Source organism: Phalacrocorax aristotelis, chromosome W, assembly GCF_949628215.1.
Source record: "Phalacrocorax aristotelis chromosome W, bGulAri2.1, whole genome shotgun sequence".
Lineage (NCBI taxonomy): Eukaryota > Metazoa > Chordata > Aves > Suliformes > Phalacrocoracidae > Phalacrocorax > Phalacrocorax aristotelis.
The window spans coordinates 15,719,025-15,741,617 of record NC_134310.1 but is presented as its reverse complement, the minus strand read 5'-3'; the positions used below and the strand labels follow the sequence as shown (position 1 = coordinate 15,741,617).

General features: G+C 47.5%; 1 protein-coding gene across 1 annotated transcript in view; it reads left to right on the top strand.

The window, feature by feature from the left end:
- The window catches only part of LOC142049259 (transitional endoplasmic reticulum ATPase-like), a 36,214-nt gene extending 14,567 nt beyond the window's left edge, over window positions 1–21,647 (top strand). Inside the window, exons 5-17 of the mRNA XM_075076763.1 lie at window positions 1,125–1,255; window positions 4,167–4,298; window positions 4,735–4,837; window positions 6,695–6,828; window positions 7,079–7,214; window positions 8,247–8,359; window positions 8,991–9,155; window positions 9,266–9,388; window positions 10,477–10,689; window positions 15,276–15,584; window positions 17,099–17,254; window positions 17,620–17,774; window positions 21,200–21,647. Coding sequence (XP_074932864.1) covers window positions 1,125–1,255; window positions 4,167–4,298; window positions 4,735–4,837; window positions 6,695–6,828; window positions 7,079–7,214; window positions 8,247–8,359; window positions 8,991–9,155; window positions 9,266–9,388; window positions 10,477–10,689; window positions 15,276–15,584; window positions 17,099–17,254; window positions 17,620–17,774; window positions 21,200–21,305 — 1,976 coding nt within the window. The 3' untranslated portion in view covers window positions 21,306–21,647. The remainder of the gene's footprint in view (window positions 1–1,124; window positions 1,256–4,166; window positions 4,299–4,734; window positions 4,838–6,694; window positions 6,829–7,078; window positions 7,215–8,246; window positions 8,360–8,990; window positions 9,156–9,265; window positions 9,389–10,476; window positions 10,690–15,275; window positions 15,585–17,098; window positions 17,255–17,619; window positions 17,775–21,199) is intronic.
- The last annotated feature ends 946 nt before the right edge of the window (window positions 21,648–22,593 follow it).

Here is a 22,593-nt window from a genome sequence, read left to right as displayed (position 1 = left end):
GAGGCTGAGGACTTGTACCCCTTTTCCAATTGTGTTGTCAACGCCCCCTTCCCTAGAAAGGGTTCCCAGTTGTTTGGCTTCTTTTCCCTCTAGTTCCAGGCTACTGGCCCCATTATCCCAGCATCGCAGCAGCCAGTTGACAATGTGCTCATCTAGACAATGGACGATTTCTTTTCTCATATCTCGCAGCTCACTCAAGGAGAGGGATTGGGTGGTTTCCGTCTCGGTTATGAGTTCTTTCTCTTCTTCCTCTTCTCCCCGTGATGGTCCTGCTTTTCCATCATCTCTTTCTAAACAAGTTGACTTTTGCTTTCAAGATTTTTATCTTGTGTATGAGGGCGACTGATACTGGCATGGGTTGATTCTCTGGTTCGGCTGCAGTGCCTGTTGTGGGGGTTTGAGGGGTTGCAGTGCCTGGCACTGAGGTTGGAGTAGTTGCAGCGCCTCTTACTTTGTCTTTTTTTATCCAGAGGCCTTCTCTTCCCCTTGGGAGCACTGAATACTGTTGAACAGGGCTTGGTAGGCATGGGCCAGGCTCCAGCACGTTGCAGTGATCTGTGTCTCTGGAGTTGCCAGGGTGACAACATACTTCCTCCAAATATTCTACTAATTTCTCAGGATTCTGCACTTTTTCAGGGTTGAAGTTCTAAAACACTGGAGGTGCCCACTGCCCTAGGTATTTGCCCATACTATCCCAGATACCCTGCCACTCATAGCTGTTGAGCCTTGTAACAACTAGTTATGATAACTTGGAAATGAATTTTTATTAAGTTTGGTCTTTTTGCCTGTTTTAGAAATGTTAAATTGAAACTGAATGGAAAGGAAATGTGATTCATTGCCTTTGTGTTTTCTGTTTAGGCAGAGTATTCTTTTCTGTTGTTTGCTGGTTTTATTTCCTGTTTGATTCTGGATGAAATTTGAAAATTTCAACTGCTACAGGTCTATATCGTGCTTGGTTAGTCGCAGTACATGCAGCTCTTGAGTTTAAAATGCAGTGTTAAAAAATGCCAGCAGTTTATGCCTATGTAACCCACTTCCTTGTCCACTGGGACTGATGGTAGTACAAGGGTTGACATTTTACAGACATCTTTTGAAGCAGGCTATTGAAATGTGGGGCTTTACAGGTGACATCTTCTTGGTGCGTGGAGGGATGCGTGCAGTGGAGTTCAAAGTGGTGGAGACAGATCCAAGTCCTTACTGCATAGTGGCTCCAGACACAGTGATCCATTGTGAAGGAGAGCCCATCAAACGAGAGGTGAGCAGAATCCTGCCATGCGGTTCTACTGAATCCCCTCTGTCCAAAATCTGTTTTGGTGACAGTCCTTGAGAGCAGCAGTGTTTGCAGTTCTTGTTTTGGCTTTTTGTATATTGAATGTAATGATTAAAATCTCTGGTTTCAGGAGATGAGCTGCTGCTGAAGGTAGTCAGAGAAATGTGCTTCCAGTATCCTTCCTCAGATGCTGAGATAGCACCAATGCTTAGGCTTGCTGACGAGGTGCCATACTTTGGCAGCAGCTGGTTTTGTATCTGCTTCCAGATATCTCATGCTGGACTTAGATGTATCTTTTAATTCCAAAGTTCCCTTGATCCATAGCAGGGAGGGCTTACAATGTTGCTAAATTTCATGCCATGTGAAAAGAAAGCAATTAGTGCTTTTTCAGTGAGAAATTTGAGATCTCTAAATGGTTGATTTATTTTTTTTTTTCCTCCCAGATCCTTAAGGTCTCTAGCCTTGAGCGTCCCAAGCTCGAGGCAGCCTGAGTGGATTGACTGTCAGGTCTTGACCACCTTACTGTTACAGAATAGGAAATATCAGAGAAATTAGCTTAGGTGGTTGTATACTTAATAAAGTAAGTGCCTTTTTACTACCTGCAAATCAGGGTGAGTGCTGGTTTGTAGTTAGGTACCTTCTGAAAAACTCACCTCTATTTGACACTTGTGAGACTATGTCTGGGCACTGGATGAGTCCAGTTTGGGCTCTTCAGGACACAGCAGAGATGGATAGGAGCAAGTTCAGCCAAGGCCACCAAAATGAGGAGAAGCTGGAGGTCAGAATGAATGAGGAGCAGCTGGGACAGTGGGTTGATGCAGCATGGAGAAGGGAAGCCTGCCTAGCTTACTGGCAACTGCCTGATGGGAAGGGGTGGATAACCAGGTTCTTCTGAGAGCTGTGCCCAGGGACAGGACTAGAGGCAATGGCACAAGCTGGATCAAGGGAAATTCCCAATAGATGTTAGGAAAAAGGTTTCCCCAAACGCTGGAGCAAGGCCTGGAGAACTTCAGTGCTTGAAGTAGTAGTTCACATTTGTGGGGCTTGGACTGAGCCCTTCTGAGATTCCAGGCTGTGTTATGTTATTATTTTAGTGTGGCCTGATGTTACAGATAACTAAGGCCAGTAGAGATTTGGACAGCCAAATGAATGGATGCTGTAGAGCTATATTGAAAGAGTTGGTTACAGTTGGTCTTATCTGCACATCTGGATCTTAACACTCTCTGTTAATTTGAGTCAATCCCAAAAACAAACATTATGTTGGAGAACTGTATGGTAGCTAGGGTATGTCAAGTAGTTAGAAATATCACTTACAGTTTAAGGAATAAGTATATTTTATACTGGGCTTTTGTTATCTTAATTTCCTTCTATGACAAGTTTACCCACCTAGTTGACCAAGGGAAGCCAGTCGATGTAATCTTTTTGGATTTCGGTAAAGCTTTCGATGCTGTCTCTCACAGTATCCTCCTGGGCAAAATGTCCAACATACAGCTGGATAAACACATAATGCAGTGGGTGAGCAATTGGCTGATGGGTCGGGCTCAAAGGGTCATAGTAAATGGGGTTACATCAGGCTGGTGGCCAGTCACTAGTGGGGTTCTGCAGGGATCCATCTTAGGGCCAGTATTCTTTAATCTCTTTGTAAATGACTTGGATGCAGGACTGGAAGGAATACTAATTAAGTTTGCTGATGACACAAAATTGCGAGGAGCTGTTGACACTCTCGAGGGCAGAGAGGCCCTGCAGAGGGATCTAGACAGACTGGAGAGCTGGGCAATCACCAAACGTATGAAGTTTAACAAGGGCAAGTGCTGAATTTTGCACCTGGGGCATGGCAACCCTGGATGTACGTACAGACTGGGGAATGAGAAGCTGGAGAGCAGCTCTGCAGAGAGGGACCTGGGGGTTCTGGTCAACAGCAAGTTGAACATGAGCCAACAGCGTGCCCTGGCAGCCAAGAGGGCCAACCGTGCCCTGGGGTGCATCAAGCACTGTATTGCAGCCGGTCGAGGGAGGGGATTGTCCCGCTCTACTCTGTGCTGGTGCGGCCTCACCTCGAGTGCTGTGTGCAGTTTTGGGCGCCACAGTACACTAAGGATACAAAGCTACTAGAGAGTGTCCAGAGGAGGGCTACGAAGTTGGTGAAGGTTTTAGAGGGGAAACCGTACGAGAAGTGGCTAAAGTCACTTGGTTTGTTCAGCCCAGAGAAGAGGAGACTGAGGGCAGACCTCATCATGGTCTACAGCTTCCTCACGAGGGGAGGAGGAGGGGCAGGCACTGATCTATTCTCTCTGGTGACCAATGATAGGACCGAGGGAATGGCAGGAAGATGTGCCAGGGGAGGTTTAGGTTGGATATTAGGAAAAGGTTCTTCACCCAGAGGGTGGTGGAGCACTGGAACAGGCTCCCCAGGGGGGAGTTAGTCACAGCACCAAGCCCGACACTATTCAAGAAGCACTTGGCCAACGCCCTCAGAGATACGGTGTGAATTTGGGGTTGTCCTGTGCAGGGACAGGAGTTGGACTCGATGATCCTTGTGGGTCCCTTCCAACTCAGGACATTCTATGATTCTGTGATCTTTGTTAGCCACATCAGAGAGTCATGGAACTTGTTTTGCACTAGAGTCTGTAGGGGTCCTGGTAGCAGAGGCTGTCACTCAAGAGGGTGGGCTTCAGTGAGGTCTAGATACGTGCAGGCATTTCCCTTTGCATGTCTGGGAAGAGAGAGCTAAGAAACAATTGTAGAAGACACCAGGAAGACTTGAAAGTGAGAATCTCAAGACAGCAAAAAATGGCAACAAGCAGAAACCTGTATTCCTGGGTTCTGTAGACTGTGAGGGATTGTTGAACTATTTTTTTCACTCAAATGTTTGTTTAATGTGTTTCCTTCTGGGTAGGATGAAGAAGAGTCACTGAATGAAGTAGGCTATGATGATATTGGTGGCTGCCGGAAGCAGCTGGCTCAAATCAAAGAGATGGTGGAACTTCCCCTCCGACACCCTGCACTCTTCAAGGCCATAGGAGTGAAGGTAAGTCCCTGCATGCACCAGGTGGATGAGCGGGCTTGCCCTTGCAGATGACTTGATGTCGGAGGTTTATGAGGTATTGGAAGGGGAATAAGTTATTTGTGGGTTTTTTTGTTTGTTTTGGGGTGGGTTTGTGGTTTTTTTTAATGCTGGTGTTAGGAAAGTATTTCCTTACATGTTTTGGACACAGATTAAAGTATTGGCAACTTGGAAAGCAGGGGGATGCTTTGGGTCAGCACTGTCACTTAGTGGCAAGGTTTTTGTTTGTGTGTCATGCAAAGTAGTAAGGGTGTTGATAGCAGTGCTGGGATGGCAGCTGTTGCATGAGTTTGCATCACAATTTAAGACTGGCTTTATCAAATGCTTACACCTTCGCTGTGAAGCTACTTAGGCATTCAGATACTAGCTCACCACCTAAGTCCCTTGCCTTTGTCCTCAGCCTCCACGTGGGATCCTGCTGTATGGTCCTCCTGGCACTGGTAAAACACTGATTGCCCGAGCGGTGGCCAATGAAACGGGGGCTTTCTTCTTCTTGATCAATGGTAAGTTTTGTGGCTGCTTTGGTCCCAGATCTGTTGTGTGCTCATTCATCCGTCTCATAATAATGAATGGTATTGATAGGGCTTATAGAGCCACATTGTCTCCCTGACATCCCTCCTTACCTCTTTGAAGCGTGCCTCTTGGGACACTTAGAGGCCATTTGTGTGGAAGCATCTGTAGCGGCACTTCCTTAAGCTTGATTGTTTTGTAGCAGGGTGGTTGGAAAGACAGCTTTGCAATGCAGGGACTTGGAGTCTGTCTGGCTGAGTGTTAATTGACACTGGTGAGGGCAGAGCTAGGAGTGAAGTGGTGAGATTATTCTATGTATATGGGTGCAGGACGGATGTTTCTGTTGCTGCCAGCATGTTCCATTCAGAAAGGAAGCTGGTCTGCTGTGGATTTCTTTTTTTCCCTCAAGTAAAGCACAAGACCTGTTCTGTTTCACATAACGTTAATTAGAAGGAACTGTCCTGAAAGCTATAATGACTACCTTGGGACTTAGCTACAAGTGACAGAACCTCCTATTGATCACTCTTCACCTGCAGCAGTTGAGATGGATACTGGTTTATGTCCAGTAAGGACCAGATTCTGAAATTTTCCTCACTTTTTTTTTTGTCCCATTTTACAGTGAGTGCTGGAATAACTGAACATTTGTACTTAAGGAATGCTGCTTTTCTTTTCTGATTTCAATCACTTAGACCCATGAAGGTGAAAGCAAAGGAGTGTATAGCACAGCATAGCAGTGAGCAGCAGTAGGGAAGTGACTTGCTTTGTATCTCAAGATATCAGATGTAAATGGACTGGTTTTAACCATATGTCACCCTTTTCATATACTTCCTAAGTGTGTGGAAGGTGTCGCTGCATGCTAATGAGCCAAGTGTCTCTTTAGACACTTGTACTTCTATTGCGTAATAAAAAATAACATTGTCAGAATTAGTGATGCATTCCCTGTCTGCTAGTCCCAATCCTGGAGCTGCAGGCAGTGTTGTAGACAGAGCTGGTATGAATTGGTGAGTTACTTGTAATGAAATGCTCTTAGTACCTGCCTGCACCAGTGGCTCTGCAGCTGGTGCACTTCAGTCAGCTAGCAGCTTTTTGCTCCTGAGGGTCAGGTTTCATTTTCTTGGATCTCTTAGAAGCCTATTTTTCTCTTCGTTACCACTCCCATCAGCATGATGGAAAAATCTGTAAAAACAGAATAAATTTGTGAGTCTGCACTAGTGTTCAGCAATTGTAGAAGATCTCAGGGGAATGCTGTCCTTCCTTCTGGGATTGATGTGCTTACGCTTTAATTTATTTATTCTTTGAGAGGAGATAGGTTTTGGGTTTTTGGAATTTTGGGGTGTTGTGTTTTTGGGGGTTGTGTGGTGTTTTGGTTTTTGTTTTGTTTTTTTAACTCATTTATAGGATCTTACAGAGGTAAATGTATACCTATGTAATGCAAGCTAAAGACAGCTTCAATATCTTACAGCTTTTTCCTTTTTCCTTCCCTACCCTGATAATTCATCACCATATAATTTAATTGCTTCTCTTGCAAGCTAGGACTGGCATTAACTGTGTGTGGTAGCACATTACAGAGAAGCTCAAGTGTGAAATAGGGTAAGGAAAGAGGCAGCTGAAGGTAGCTCATTGACTAGTGCTGCATTCTGTTAGAGTAAACACCAGAATAATGATAGAAAGTAATTCTGCATGCTGTTCTTGCCTGTTCAGCTGCAAATTTCATGAACTTGGTTGATAGTATTTGCTTTGGCTTGAAATATAGATACTCCCATGTGAATGTTGCACTAAAAAAATTCAGCTGCATGCCTTGGGGCCAGCTGCCTCTCTTCTGGGTGCTACAGTGCCATTATTTTTTTCAGGTCCTGAGATCATGAGCAAGCTGGCTGGTGAGTCTGAGAGCAACCTAAGGAAAGCCTTTGAAGAAGCAGAGAAGAATGCTCCTGCCATCATCTTCATTGATGAACTGGATGCCATTGCTCCTAAGAGAGAGAAGGTAAAGAAAGCCTGCAGAAGGTAGAATACATCATTTTGATAGCATCTGATGTGAGTCTCTGCATTTGACTACAGGGTAAAGCAGTATTTAACTTAACGCTTGAATTCAGTTGGATATCAGAAGAATCCAATATAGTTCACAATGTTTCTTAACAGCTCATGCCTGTTGTATCTGTCTGCTCTGGTGCAGTACTAGCTCCTGTGCTGTGTTGTAGAGCTTTTGGTCTAATCATTACTTTCTCTCTCCATAGACACATGGAGAGGTGGAACGTCGCATAGTGTCTCAGCTGTTGACTCTTATGGATGGACTGAAACAGAGAGCACATGTGATTGTTATGGCAGCTACCAACAGACCTAACAGCATTGACCCAGCACTCAGGCGATTTGGTAACCACATTTGCCATCTTTTTTTGTGTGTATTAGATACTTTGTTATGGGCTATGCTTCGGGGGCCTTGGAAGGATTGATTAGAAATTAATATTAGACATCTTCTGTGTGTTACATAAACTATTGACTTGTCTCCAGCTACTTGTTTGAAATTTAATTTCTAGGCTTCCAGCCTTTGGTATCACTTTCTGTGCTTTATTAGGTTAGAACTTGTATAAATAATGAAATACTTGGAGGGTAGCACGCTTTTTCACTTCATCAGTTAGGTGAGGCTATTCCAGGACTAAATGCTTAAGGGGTTGTTCATGCCTCAGGTTGCAGAAGGCTCTGAATTGTTCAATTTCTCTTACTTTTATTGATGAGAAGTCTCCTAGTTTCTGAGATTCAGGTTTTCAGAACTTTGCAGTGTGAATGAATGTTGTATGACCAGTTAGTAAAGTCTATAATAGCAAACCAGTCAAGTTTGCAGGAAAAAACGGCCTCTTAAATGTGTAGTGAGACGTTTGAATGCACAGCTATGGCTAGAGGAAAATGATAGGTGTACATACCTTAGTTAATATTGCAGTAATACGTAGGTTTCCTGCCTCCCTAGATATTGGGGCAGTTCATGTTTTCCACTACTTGGGTACTGCTATGAAAGTTCTGAAAAATTAAATCTTTCAGTATTTGTGGACTGTGCTGAGGACACAAAGGTAGGAATAAACAAAAATGTCTCATGGTGCGTTGGTTAGGGGAAGTATATTTTCCTATAGATAAGGCTTGGAAAAAACATAAATCCTCTGTGTTTATATAATCTTGATCTCTAGTTAATACAGTAGCCTCACTTTCCCTAAATGGCTAAAGCCTTTCCTCCTTCTCTGATCTGACTTTGCTACTGTGCTGATAGATGCTGCAGAGAAACCCAAAGCTCTGGCATTTTCTGAAATTGTATGTGTATGTGGCTCATCATGTTGTTCTGTCAGAGGAAGGCAGCAACTGCAGCTCCTTTAGTTCACAGAATCAGCAGCTCAACATATGTTTTGTACTCCCCAGGTCGTTTTGACAGAGAGGTAGATATTGGTATCCCAGATGCCACTGGGCGCCTGGAGATCCTGCAGATCCACACAAAAAATATGAAACTGGCTGATGATGTGGATCTGGAACAGGTGAGTAGCATGCTATTAGGAAAGCTTGTCTCTGCAGACAAATGTTCCTTGATGCTCTGTTTTGTAGCGGAAGAGTTGTTATGGCTTGAATAGTGTAAACGTAGTTACTTGTTTAGGACGGGGTGAATGTGTGATCTCTGGGCTTCCTTCTAACTAGTCTACCAGTGACCAAAAATCCTCACTCACTAGTAAAGAATGGCATGGCTAAGTGAAACAAAGATGTATCCGTCCAGTCTGGAAGTACCTTGCCACTGTCCTCCTGGGTTTGTTTGCTGTGGCATTCTCTTTAAAAATAAAGCAAGCCTGAAACAGCGCTCACAGAGCTGGGTGAACACTGTGGTGATACTGGATGGCTACTGTAATCTCTGTCCTGAATGAAGAACTGCAGTCCTCAGGGTTATCTTTCTGTACACCATCTGAATTCCAGTTGCAGCTTTGATCTCAAGTAGAAGGTGGAACAGCAGTATCTTTGTTAAATATGTGATAGCACTTGTCCTGAATTTGCAGCAAAGCACTGATGTTCCTGTCCTGCAGAGTTTTGTTGGACCTTTGAGTGAGTGACCAGAGCATGCATTGCCCTTGCAGAGCGTTTGCTTATATCCCTGTGAATCAGTCAGTGCTCTGCTTTCAGGTGGCAAATGAGACCCATGGCCATGTTGGTGCTGACTTGGCTGCTCTTTGCTCAGAAGCTGCTCTTCAGGCTATCAGAAAGAAGATGGATCTCATAGACCTAGAAGATGAAACCATTGATGCTGAAGTGATGAACTCATTGGCTGTGACCATGGATGACTTCAGGGTAATGCAGGAGTGCCCCTTGTTCTTTTGGGTACAATGTCTAATTGCTTATCTGAAGCACGTGAACATAACATGTTAGAATTCATATAATGTTGTTTCTTCTAATGATAGTGGGCTCTGAGCCAGAGCAACCCTTCTGCTCTTCGGGAGACTGTGGTGGAGGTGCCACAAGTTACCTGGGAAGATATTGGTGGTCTAGAAGATGTAAAGAGAGAACTCCAGGAACTTGTACAGGTAAGGGTTTCCAACAGATTTTTGCCTAGTCAGCTTGAAAAATAATAATAAAATCCAGAACCTCTTCACATTCCTGTTTAGGCTGTGAACAGGGTAAATGCAGAGTTTTAATAGTATTTTCTTGTAATGGACTGAAAATACCATGCTGTTCCATCTTAGTGAACTTAGGGAGAGGAAAGTGCTGGGAAGCAGCATCAGGCTTCCCTTAGCTGAATCTACAGTGACATCTTGGGTGGTGGGTGTTTTGCTACATACAGAAACAGCAGCAGTTCTGCTTCTCTTAAGTGAAGACCAGCAGTGGGACCACTGCTGAGAATCCTGTTGCATGGTGGCTTTATATGCCAAGAAGTGGATGAAGATTCTCATACAGAGAGCATCTGAAGGGCTTTCCATCAGTGTTAGCATAGGGACAGATGAGAAGTAATTGTGAAGCCTTGTATGAAAGGAGAGGCTGGAACAAAGTCATGAATGGTCTGTGGAAACTTCTGGTGCGTTGGGGTGGTTTGGGTTTGATATGTCCCTGCTTTCAGTTGGCACTGTAGGAACAGCCTGTCTGTGAATAAAGCAATCTACTTTTCAGTCTAACTTTCTGGTGTTAAAATCATCACCTATCTCTGACCTTGTTGCGTAGGATAAATGCTTGCATCAGACACCTTGCCTGTCTCTGGAGGGCAGAGCAAATAAGTTAGATAATGAGCTGTTCCCTTATGCTCCTGCAGGGCAGAGTGAAGCTGGGGTTAAGTGTGCTGGAAAGCTACCTGAACTGGTACTTAGTTCATAGGTGGAAATAGACTGTTTAAGGCAGCTTTACAATTTAGCTGTGGTGCTTTTCAAACTAGTGCCCATTTAAAAGCTCCAATGGCACTGGGCAGGCAGAATCTTGTATTTAACCCACCAGAAATCTCAGGTAGTGTTTCTGGTAGGAGCAGAAACAAAACTGATCTAGTGAGATGTCCCTGCCCATGGCAGGGAGGTTGGACTAGACGATCTTCGAAGGTCCCTTCCAACCCAAACCATTCTGTGTTTCTAAGGTACAGACCTGTTTTGGCTCATCATGAGAGGTTTTTGTTTGTTTTGTCCTCCTTCAGTATCCTGTGGAGCACCCAGATAAGTTCCTCAAATTTGGCATGACCCCATCAAAAGGGGTTCTGTTCTATGGGCCACCTGGTTGTGGTAAGACACTGCTGGCCAAAGCCATTGCCAATGAATGCCAGGCAAACTTCATTTCCATCAAGGGGCCAGAATTGCTCACCATGTGGTTTGGCGAGTCTGAAGCTAATGTGCGTGAGATCTTTGACAAGGTAAGTGTATCTTCTACTCCTTGTGCTATGTTTGTGCTGAGATTCCCCCAAAACATTGTCTCCACTGCACTTGTCTTACTGGCCTGGTTCTTGTTTGTGTGTTTTGTGTTTTCCCCACTTGCACTGAGAGCAGAGGCTGCTTTCCTGATGTTAGGGTATTAATCCTCTTTGGAAACATAGCTATTTAAATGGTTTTCTCCTGCTGTAATTTGTACCTGTTGTTACAGGATGATAAATGCCCTGGGGTCTTAGCAGTGAGGCTAGCATTAGGATGGCATAGATATTCTCTGCATCCCTGAAAACTTACTTTGATACCTCATTAGCAATCACCTACTACAGCTTTTCAAAACATGCTATGGGTTCTTCTTCTGCAGTCAGACTAGATGATCACTGTAGGTCCCTTCCAACTGAAACGTTCTGGTTCTGTTTCGGTTCGGGTTTGGGTTCTGGGTCCGGTTCGGTTTACGTTCCGGTTCTGGTTTGGTTCTGTTTCGCTTCTGTTCTGTTTCTGTTTCATTTTATTTCTGTTCTGGTTCTGCTTCTGGTTCTGTTTCCATTTTGTTTTCGTTTCTGTTTCGGTTCTGGTTTGTTTCTGTTCTGTTTCTGGTTTGGTTCCAGTTCGTTTTGGGTTCGTTTCTGTTCTAGTTTCTGGTTCTGGTTTCATTTCTGGTTCTGTTTCTGGTTCCGGTTCGGTTCTGGTTTGGTTCTCTTCTATTCCTGTCCTGCAATATATATGACTTAGGAATGAGCTCCTACTACCCAGTTCCCCTGTAGATAGTGTGACCTCCTGTCGCAGGAGGTATCTGCATGGATTATCTTGGGAATCCTCACTCCTGTGGTCTGGGAAGATGCTGAAAGAGCAAAGTTGGAAGGAGAGTGAGAGAGAAAAATTTAGGTTGAGAGGGAACCTCAGAGGCCATCTGGTCTAGCTGTTTGTCCAGAGCAGGGAGATAACTTGGAAATTCAGTCAGGTTGCTCAGGGCCTCGTGTTCTGAACATGTGCTAAGGATGGAGAATACCTGACCTCTCTGGGCCTTGTGCTAGTGTTTGAGTGCTCTCATTGTGAAGAAATTTTTTTTTCCTTATTTCTAACTGGAATTATATTTTCTTTCTTCATCCTTTCACTGCACACCTTGAAGAAGGGTCTGGCTCCCTTTTCCCTATAACTACCCATTAGGTAGCTGAAGACAACAATTGGATTTCTCCCTTCCATTTGATATATCTTGCCTACCGATACTTGAGTGCCTAAATAACCAACTGATGTCCCCAGATCTTGCAGGGAGAGTTCTGGTCCAGGCAAATCGGCTGCAGCTTTCCCTCTAGGCGTTGGAGTTACCACCCTTCTGCTTGGTTCACAGTGCTCCTAGCTTTGGGGAAACTGCACCAACCAGAGCGGCGACAAAGATGCCTTAGCTGCCTCACGAGATGACAGTCAGGACACCAACCACCTCAAGGGTGTGTGTGGCTATAGTGGGTCCTCATGCACCCCTCCAGGGAAACCTGTGTGCTCAAGCACCTCTCTGAAATGCCTGTACACCAATACACGCAGCATGGGGAATAAACAGGAGGAACTAGAGGTCTGTGTGCGGTTGCAGGGCCATGATCTCACTGCAGTCACAGAGACATGGTGGGATAGCTTGCATGACTGCAATGCTGTCATGGATGGCTACAGGCTTTTCAGGAAAGGCAGACCAGCAAGGCGAGGTGGGGGAGTTGCTCTGTATGTGAGGGAGCAACTGGAATGCATCGAGCTCTGCCTTGGAGTGGAAGGAGAACAAGTTGAGAGCTTGTGGGTAAAAATTATGGGGCAGACAAATATAGGCAACACTGTTGTGGGTGTTTACTACAGACCACCTGATCAGGAAGAGGAAGTTGGTGAAGCCTACAGGCAGCTGGAAGTAGCTTCACAATCACAGGCCCTGGTTCTCATGGGGGACTTCAACCACCCTGATATTTGCTGGAAAAGCAACACAGCGAGGTGTGCACAATACAGGAGGTTCCTGCAGAGCATCGAGGATAACTTTTTGATGCAGGTGGTGGAGCAGCCAATGAGGTGAGATGTGCTGCTCGACCTTATACTAACAAGCAAGGAGGGGCTGGTTGAGGATGTGAGAGTTGGGGATAGCCTTGGCTGCAGTGACCATGAGATGGTGGAGTTCAGGTTCCTACATGGTAGAAGCAGGACAACAAGTAGGATTACAACCCTGGACTTCAAGAGGGCCACCTTTGGCCTCTTCAAAGACCTGCCTGGAGGAATTCCATGGCTCAGGGCTCTGGAAAGCAGGGGGGTCCAAGAGAGCTGAACAGTATTCAAGGACCACCTCCTCCGAACTCAAGACTGGTGCATCCTTAGGAGGAAGAAGTCAAGCAAAGGAGCCAGGAGACCCGCATGGATGACCAAAAAGCTTATAGAGAAACTTGAATGGAAGAAGGAGGTTCACAGTATGTGGGAAAAGGGACTGGCCACTTGGGAGGAATACAGGAATGTTGTCAGGGTATGCAGAGATGCGATGAGGAAGGCCAAGGCCCGCTTGGAGCTCAGTCTGGCAAGGGATGTCAAGGATAACAAGAAGGGCTTCTTCAAATACATGAGCAGTAAAAGGAAGACTGGGGATACAGTGGGCCCACTGCTGAACATGGTGGGGGCCCTGATGATGCAGGATGCAGAGAAGGTGGAGTTACTGAATGCCTTCTTTGCCTTGGTCTTTATTGCTGTGGCTGGGCCTCAGGCATCTCAGTCCCCAGAGGAGAGAGGAAAAACCTGGAGAAAGGAGGACTTCCCCTTGGATGAGGAGGATTGGGTTAGAGATCACCTATGCAAACTGGATCCTCGCAAATCCATGGGCCCTGATGGGATGCACCTGCAGGTGCTGAGGGAGCTGGCAGATGTTCTTGCTGAAGCCACTCTCCACGATCTTTGAAAGGTCATGGAGGACAGGAGAGGTGCCCGAGGACTGGAGGAAAGCAAATGTCACTCCTATCTTCAAAAAGGACAAGAAGGAGGACCTGGGGAACTATAGGCCAGTCAGCCTCACCTCCGTCCCTGGAAAGGTGATGGAGCAGTTCATCCTGGAGGTCATCTCCAGGCATGCAGAGGAAAAGAAGGTTATCAGAAGTAGTCAACATGGATTCACCAAGGGGAGATCATGCTTGACCAACCTGATAGCCTTCTATGATGGCATGACTGGCTGGGTTGACGAAGGGAGAGCAGTGGATGTTGTTTACCTTGATTTCAGCAAGGCGTTCGACACTGTCTCCCATAACATTCTCACAGACAAGCTAAGGAAGTGTGGGTTAGATGAGAGGACAGTGAGGCATATTGAGAACTGGCTGAATGGCATATCTCAGAGGGTCGTGATCAAGGGAGCAGAATCTGCTTGGAGGCCGGTAACTCGCGGTGTTCCCCAGGGGTCTGTGCTGAGTCCAGTCCTGTTCAATATATTCATCAGTGACCTGGACGAAGGGACAGAGTGTAACCTCATCAAGTTTGCTGATGATACCAAGCTGGGAGGAGTGGCTGATACACCAGAAGGCTGTGCTGCCATCCAGCGAGACCTGGAGAGGCTGGAGAGCTGGGCCGAGGGGAACCTGATGAAATTCAGCAAAAGCAAGTGCAAGGTCCCGCACCTGGGGAGGAACAACCCCATGCACCAGTACAGGCTGGGGATTGACCTGCTGCAAAGCAGCTCTGTTGAGGAGGACATGGGAGTGCTGGTGGGCAGCAGGTTGATTATGAGCCAGCAATGCTCCCTTGTGGCCAAGAAGGCCAGCGGTATCCTAGGGTGCATATAGTGTGGCCAGCAGGTCGAGAGAGGTTATCCTCCCCCTCTACTCCACCCTAGGGAGGCCACATTTGGAGTACTGTGTCCAGTTATGGCCCCCCCCAGTTTAAGAAGGACAGGGAACTGCTTGAGCAAGTCTAGTGGAGAGCTAGCAAGATGATCAGGGGACTGGAGCATCTCCCTTATGAGGAAAGGCAGAGAGACTTGGGTTTGTTCAGCCTGGAGAAGAGAAGACTGAGGGGGGATCTTATCAATACTTACAAATATCTGAAGGGTGGGTGTCAAGAGGGTGGGGCCAGACTCTTTTTCAGTGGTGCCCAATGACAGGACAAGGGGCAATGGGCACAAGCTGGAACACAGGAAGTTCCACTTAAACATGAGAAAAAACTTCTTTACTGTGAGGGTGCCAGAGCAGTGGCACAGGCTGCCCAGGGAGGCTGTGGAGTTTCCTTCCCTGGAGACATTCAAAACCTACCTGGACGCGGTCCTGTGCCCCCTGCTCTAGGTGCAGCTGCTCAAGCAGGGGTGTTGGACAAGATGATCTCTAGAGTTCCCTTCCAACCCCTACCGTTCTGTGATTCTGTGAAATACAGCTTGTTGAGCTTGTTGTTCAGGAGAATTTAATTAAGGGTTTCTGTGGCAGGAGACTGTTCCAGAGTAGCTCCTCTAAGCTTTCTGTGCAGCAGCAGTGCTCTGATACTCCTCTGGGCTGCTTTAATTGTAGGGTAGGCTTAGTGTGAAATCAGCATGCTCCTTGCCTGTTGGTATTAACATGGAGTAATTGTTCCTGGGTTTTTTTTGCAGGCCCGCCAAGCAGCTCCTTGTGTGCTCTTCTTTGATGAGCTGGACTCCATTGCAAAGGCTCGAGGTGGGAATATCGGAGATGGTGGTGGTGCTGCAGACCGCGTCATCAACCAGATCCTGACAGAGATGGATGGCATGTCCACCAAGAAAAACGTCTTCATCATCGGTGCCACCAACAGGCCAGACATCATTGACCCAGCCATCTTGCGCCCTGGCCGCCTGGATCAACTCATCTACATCCCCCTGCCTGACGAGAAGTCCCGGGTTGCTATTCTTAAGGCCAACCTCAGGAAATCACCAGTTGCCAAGGTAGGATCTGCACCTTGACTGAGTCTGACTTAGGTTTGCTGTGCTGCACGTGCTCCTCACAAGCTGGGCATAGAGCAGAGGGCTGGTGACTGCTCCATGCAGTACAAATCTAGGAAACCTTCAGTCCCTGAAGGATGGAAATAAAGGGGGGGGGGTGTCTTGATCTCTGAGACTAGGTATCAATGAAGCTAGGTGTCAGTGTGTAAGCACAACAGGTCTTTATCACATAGCAGAGTTCTGCCCATGGTGTGGGAACAGGAAAGCCTGTTATGGCAAGATGGAAAAGATTATTGTACTCTGAAAGAAAAGTAAATATAGAAAACAGGTGGGAAATGGAAATTGAAGAACAACCATTGCAGTTAATTGTTGCTGAACCCTATCATAGGCAAGAGCTATGTCCCTTGCCTGGGGAGCAGGCAATAATGCAACTGATAGTTAATCAGAGAAAAGCAGATGTCAAGTGAGACCTCAAGCTATTTTATGCCAAGCTTACCTTTTAAGGTGCTGTTGGGAAGGAAAGCTTCAAAGGAGGTTGCAGTACTATCCTGTCAGTTGACAGGAAGGAGGGAGGAGGTTGGTTGCCTTGGTCTGCCTGTGCCCCATCTCCATTTCCAATCTGACTGTTTCATTTGACTCCTAATGCTGAGACCTGAGCAAATCATATCCTAAATCCACAAGTCATCCTGCCTCTTCTTGAGGGTGAACAGTGCAGAGGCACCCCCCCCCCCATTCTGCTCTCATGAGACCCCACCTAGAGTACTGCATTCAGCATAAGAAAGACATGGAACTGTTGGAGCGGGTCCAGAGGAGGGCCACAAAAATGATCCGAGGGCTGGAACACCTCTTCTATGAGGACAGGCTGTGAGAGAGTTGGGGTTGTTCAGCCTGGAGAAGAGCAGGCTGCAGGGAGACCTTATAGCAGCCTTCCAGTACTTGAAGGGGGCCTACAGGAAAGATGGGGATGGACTCTTTCTCAGGGAGTGTAGTGATAGGATGAGGAGGGTAACAATTTTAAACTGAAATAGGGTAGATTTAGATTACATATTAGGAAGAAATTCTTTACTGTGAGAGTGGTGAGATACTGGAACAGGTAGCCCAGAGAGGGTGGGGATGTCCCATCCCTGGAAACATTCAAAACCAGGTTGGATGGGGCTTTGAGCAACCTGATCACTGCCCATGGCAGGGGGGTTGGAACTAGATGACCTTTAAAGGTCCCTTCCAACCTAAACCATTCTGTAATTTACAGCTGCTTCGCAGGGCCTTGCTGGGTATGTAGGGAGTGTGGCCTGCCTTTGTATGTGGTTAACTTTTCCCAAAAACAAGAACCTTAACAGCTCACCTTCCCAAAATTTGCCAAAGTTAAGGCAGCACCTTGATACCATGGGATCTAAAGACACCTCTTTGTCACCTGAGGGTGTAAGGTGTAAAGGACATACCTCTCTTGGTTTGGGGTTTTATTGTTTTGTTTTGGGTTTTTGTTGTTGTTTTTGGTTGGTTGTTTTTTTTTTCACTAGGATGTTGACCTGGATTTCCTAGCTAAGATGACCAATGGCTTTTCGGGGGCTGACCTGACAGAAATTTGCCAGCGTGCCTGCAAACTGGCCATCCGTGAGTCCATTGAGAGTGAGATCAGGCGAGAACGTGAGAGGCAGACCAATCCTTCCGCCATGGTGAGTGGGACACTCTGAGCTTTCCCCACTCATTAGATGGGCAACTCACCTCTGCCCGTGGGTGAGGCAGGATGTGTTCTTCTTCATAATCCTTGGATGGGGATGAGTGGGCTCTCAGCACAGAGTGTGGAGCTGGAGCACTTTGTTCTCATCTTGTGGAAGGCAAGGCCCTCCTGGGGTGCCTCATTGTCAGTACTGCTCAGAAGGCCCCTGCTGCAGCCGTGACTCACAGTCTGCCACAGTGTCCCTCTCCAGCCTCTACTTTGGTGGGCATTGGAGCATCCTGGCCTAGAAGGATGCTGTGGGCAGCTGTCAGGCTGTGGCTTGGGCACGCAGCTCACCTGGGCCCTCTGTCCCACTTGCAGGAAGTGGAAGAGGATGACCCAGTTCCTGAGATACGCAGGGATCACTTTGAGGAGGCCATGCGCTTTGCTCGACGCTCTGTCAGTGACAACGACATCAGGAAATATGAGATGTTTGCACAGACTCTACAGCAGAGCCGTGGCTTTGGCAGCTTCAGGTAACAGTGGGGGAGTGGGGGGAGGGTAGCGTGATTCAGCTAGTCCCAGAACAGAGCAGCTTTCTGCTGGATTCTGGGTATAACAAATACCCTCTTCCATCACATTTTTTTTGAGTTTGTGCGGCAGTTTGCATAGGCAGGGAGTGCGGGCAGGGCGCAGTCCACTTCCTGGCTCTAAAGGGTAACTCTACTAGTGGTCATCGCTCCCTCAGGAGAGGCCCTAGCTATGGTTTCCACTTGCCTGAAAACCACTGCCAGAAGGAATGTGGTGACCCAGACAGAGCCCCCATGCAAACATGCAGCTGTCCAGGTCTCTGGCTGCAGGGAGTGCCTGAGCCTGTCACTCATACTGGAGGGCAGCAGAGACAGCAGCTGCTTGCAGTGTGACCAGGTGGATGATCTGCTCAGCCTGGTGGCAGAGCTGAAGGAGGAAGTGGAAAGGTTAAGGAGCATCAGGGAGAGCGAAAGGGAGATAGATTGGTGGAGCCGCACCCTATCATCCCCGGGGACAAGGCAGCGGATGGAGGCTCCACAAGAAGCAGAGGATCCCCTACCCTCTTGCCACATAGCAGAAGGAGGGAACCTAAGAGATGGGGGGGAATGGAAACGGGTCCCTGCTTGAGGCAGCAGGCAAATCCCCTCCCGGCCTCCTTCACCTTCCCAGTTGCCCTTACACAACAGGCATGGGGCTCTGGAACTTGAGGGCCAGGCAAATGAGGATGTAGGTGAAGGTCCATCCAGGGGGTTGCCTAGGGAGAGTCGGTCAGCCCCACGCATTATGACCGCCTCTGTTAAGACGAAAAGGAGGGCAATTGTTGTAGGCGATTCCCTTCTGAGGGGGACAGAGGGCCCAATATGCTGACCAGACCCATCGCACAGGGAAGTCTGCTGCCTCCCTGGGGCTCAGGTCAGAGATGTTACTAGGAAACTCCCTGGTCTGGTACGGCCCTCTGATTACTACCCGCTCTTGGTTGTGCAGGAGGGCAGTGATGAGGTTGCGGAGAGGAGCCCAAGAGCAATTAAAAGGGACTTCAGGGAGCTGGGGCAACTGGTCAAATGATCGGGAACGCAGGTAGTGTTTTCCTCAAACTCGTCAGTGGCAGGGAAGAATAATACCAAAAGGAACAGGAAAACTCATCTGATTAACACATGGCTCAGCAGCTGGTGCCATTGGTGGAATTTTGGGTTTATTTGATCATGGGGAGGTTTACATGGCACCGGGCCTGCTGGCATCAGATGAAGTTCACCTATCTCAAAGGGGAAAAAGGATTCTTGCACATGAGTTGGCAGGGCTCATCAAGAGGGCTTTAAACTAGGTTGCAGAGAGAAAATTAGGCAAGCAAAAGCCCAACTAGAACTCAACCTGGCCACTGTTGTAAGGGATAACAAAAAATGTTTTTACAAATACATTAGCAACAAAAAGAGAGCCAAGTTGAATCTCCATCCTCTATTAGATGCAGAGGGAAACATCACCACTGAGGATGAAGAAAAGGCTGAGGTACTAAATGCCACCTTTGCCTCAGTCTTTAATAGACAGACCAGTTATCCCCAGGGTATTCAGCCCCCTGACCTGGAAGGCAAGGATGGATTGGAGAACAAACCCCTCATATTTCAGGAGGAAGCAGTTTAGGGCCTGCTGCTCCACCTGGATGCTCACATGTCTATGGGACTGAATGGGATCCACCCTAGAGTACTGCAGGAGCTGGTGGAGGAGCTCGCCAAGCCACTATCCATTATTTATCAGCAGTCCTGGTTAACAGGGGAGGTCCCAGGCAACTGGAGGCTTGCCGATGTGACGCCCATTTACAAATCGGGCTGGAAGGAGGATTCGGGGAACTACAGGCCTGTCAGCCTGACCTCAGTACCAGGGAAGATTATGGAGTGATACATCTTGAGTGTGCTCACCAGGCAAGTGCAGGGCAACCAGGGGATCAGGCCCAGCCAGCATGGCTTCATGAAAGGCAGGTCCTGCCTGGCCAACCTGATCTCCTTCTATGACCAGGTGACTCACCTAGTGGATGAGGGAAAGGCTGTGGATGTTGTCTACCTGGACTTTAGCAAAGCCTTTGACACTGTCTCCCACAGCATCCTCCTAGAGTACCTGGCAGCTCATGGCTTGGACAGGTGTACTCTTTGCTGGGTAAAAGGTGGCTGGCTGGCTGAGCCCAAAGAGTTGTGGTGAATAGAGCTAAATCCAGTTGGTGGCTGGTCACAAGCAGTATTACCCAGGGCTTAGTGTTGGGGCCAGTCTTGTTTAATATCTTTATCAATGATCTTGATGAGGGGATTGAGTGCACCCTCAGTAAGTTTGTAGATGACACCAAGTTGGGTAGGAGTGTCACTCTGCTCATGGGTAGGAAGGCTCTGCAGAGGGACCTGGACAGGCTGGATCGACGGGCTGAGGCCAATTATGAGGTTTAACAAGGCCAAGTGCCAGGTCCTGCACTTGGGTCACAACAACCCCATCCAACACTACAGGCTTGGGGAAGAGCGGCTGGAAAGCTGCCCGGTGGAGGAGGACCTGGAGGTGCTGGTTGACAGCCAGCTGAACACGAGCCAGCAGTGTGCCCAGGTGGCCAAGGCGGCCAACAGGAGCAGGGAAGTGATTGTGCCCCTGTACTCAGCACTGGTGAGGCCACACTTTGAATACTGTGTTTATTTTTGGGCCCCTCACTGCAAGAAGGACATTGAGTTGCTGGAGCGTGTCCAGAGAAAGGCAACAAAGCTGGTGAAGGGTCTGGAGAGCAGGTCTTATGAGGAGAGGTTGAAGGATCTGGGATTCTTTAGTCTGGAGAAGAGGAGGCTGAGAGGAGACCTTATTGCTCTCTACAACTACCTGAAAAGAGGCTGTATTGAGGTGGGTGTTAGTCTCTTCTCCCAAGTAACTTGTGATAGGACAAGAGGAAATGGCCTCAACCTGCATCAGGGGAGGTTTAGATTGGATATTAGGAAAAATTTCTTTACTGAAAGAGCATTGGAACAGGCTGCCCAGAGAGGTGGTGGAGTCACCATCCCTGGAGGTGTTCAAAAAACGTGTAGATGTGGCACTTCAGGGCATGGTTTAGGAGACATGGTGGTGTTGGGTTGACGATTCAACTTGATGATCTTGGAGGTCTTTTCCAATCTTTATGATTCTTCCATTTTCCCCAGCTTAGCATGTGGCAGGTGTAGGCTGTGCTGCAGGTCGGTTTTAGCTGCTCTTTTAGTGCTCCTGAAGTCCATCAACCCTTTTTTCCTTTAACACGAGCGACATCCAGCAGTCATAATAAGCCTTTTGCATGACCTGCCATAAGGCTTCATCCTGTTTCTCCTGCCTGTTTTACTTGGCACCAGGGTGTTGGTGTGGAGGGAGGGGATGGTTGCTGAGCTGTGAGGAGGCTTTTGAACAGCATCTCTTCTCTCCCCTTCTGCACCACTGCACACAGGTTCCCATCAGGTAACCAGGGTGGCGCTGGTCCGAGTCAAGGCACAGGAGGTGGCAGCGGGGGCAACGTGTACAGTGAAGACAATGATGATGACCTCTACGGTTAACTCGCTGTCCTATGTGGACCAAACTCCAAATCAGGCTGCGTTTTACAGGGAAAAATTCAGTGTTCAGTGGACTCTCGGCTTCTTCGTTCCTCAGTCAGAACAGTGTAGCCGCATGTCACACTTTGTACAGGGAATGTTTTCTGCAAACACAAATCCAGACCGGTGTTCAGTTGGGAGGCAGACAGTGAATTAATAAGGAGGGGAACTGACAATTTCTGGGAAATTTCTGTTCTAGTTTATGTGGCAGAATCAGCAGCTTTAGTAAAGAGTACAATGCTAGCCTGTATTAAAAATATCCCACAAAAATAATTAAAAAAAAATAATAAAAATCCCACAAAACTAGCCAGGTCCTGGTAATTCCTTTGTGTGGGACTGGTGCAGTGTAGCTTGTCCCATCTCTGTAAACTCCATGTCTCACATGCTATCTGAGCACTCCTCAGTCTGGCGCAGCTCATCTGTACGTGCGCTTCCCTGGTGCATTCGAGGTTGCTCTTCATTCTTGTGCCTCTTAGCCCAAGTTAATAGCAGAAATTGGTTTGGCAGTTTCTCTCCCCTGCCCTAGTTTGGTAGGAAGCATCAAGTAAGAGAGCATGGTAGCAGGTATCTCTTGCTTCTCCGATGCTGGCCCTGAGCTGTCAAGTCTCCTGCTGCTTTGGCTCCTCTGCAGCAAAGGACTTCTCCAGCAATCCCTGTTTTACCTGCCCTGCCTGAAGGCAGGCACAAGGGGGCTCTTGGGCTGTCTCTGGAGTTTGTGGTGCAGCGTAACTCTGCTATGATTAGGGAAGAGGGGAGCTTCCTCTTCTGATGCTGCAGCAGCACTGTTCATCAGGCTCTGTGGAGAGATTTCCCCCTTCCCCTGCAATGTTTCATACATTCCTTTGGGTTTCTGATGACAGGGTTGGCTCTCTGCTGCCAGCCTGCCTCTTGTTGTGCCTCATACTCAGTAGTCGGGTTCTGATCATGGATCTTATCCTTCCTTTCCACTTACAGGTTGCCACCTTGCTCCTTGGTTTATTTTCCCTTCTCTGAACTGAAAAATGTGCTACTGCTGTACTTCAGTGTTTTATATGAGAAAAGACCTGGGTCTGGTCCCATCATGCACACAGGAGCAGTGTGGCAGCTTGGATACAGCCCAGCCCTAAACAAAAGGGGAGAGCCTGTTTGAGGCAGTAGCCATAGGACGCACAGAGTGGCCACGTGCTGTTGGCTTTTAGGGGGAGTGCAGGAACTGAGAATTTCTGCAAAGAGGCTTAAATGTAGATTGTGTGGCAGAAAGGTGCCCCAGGCT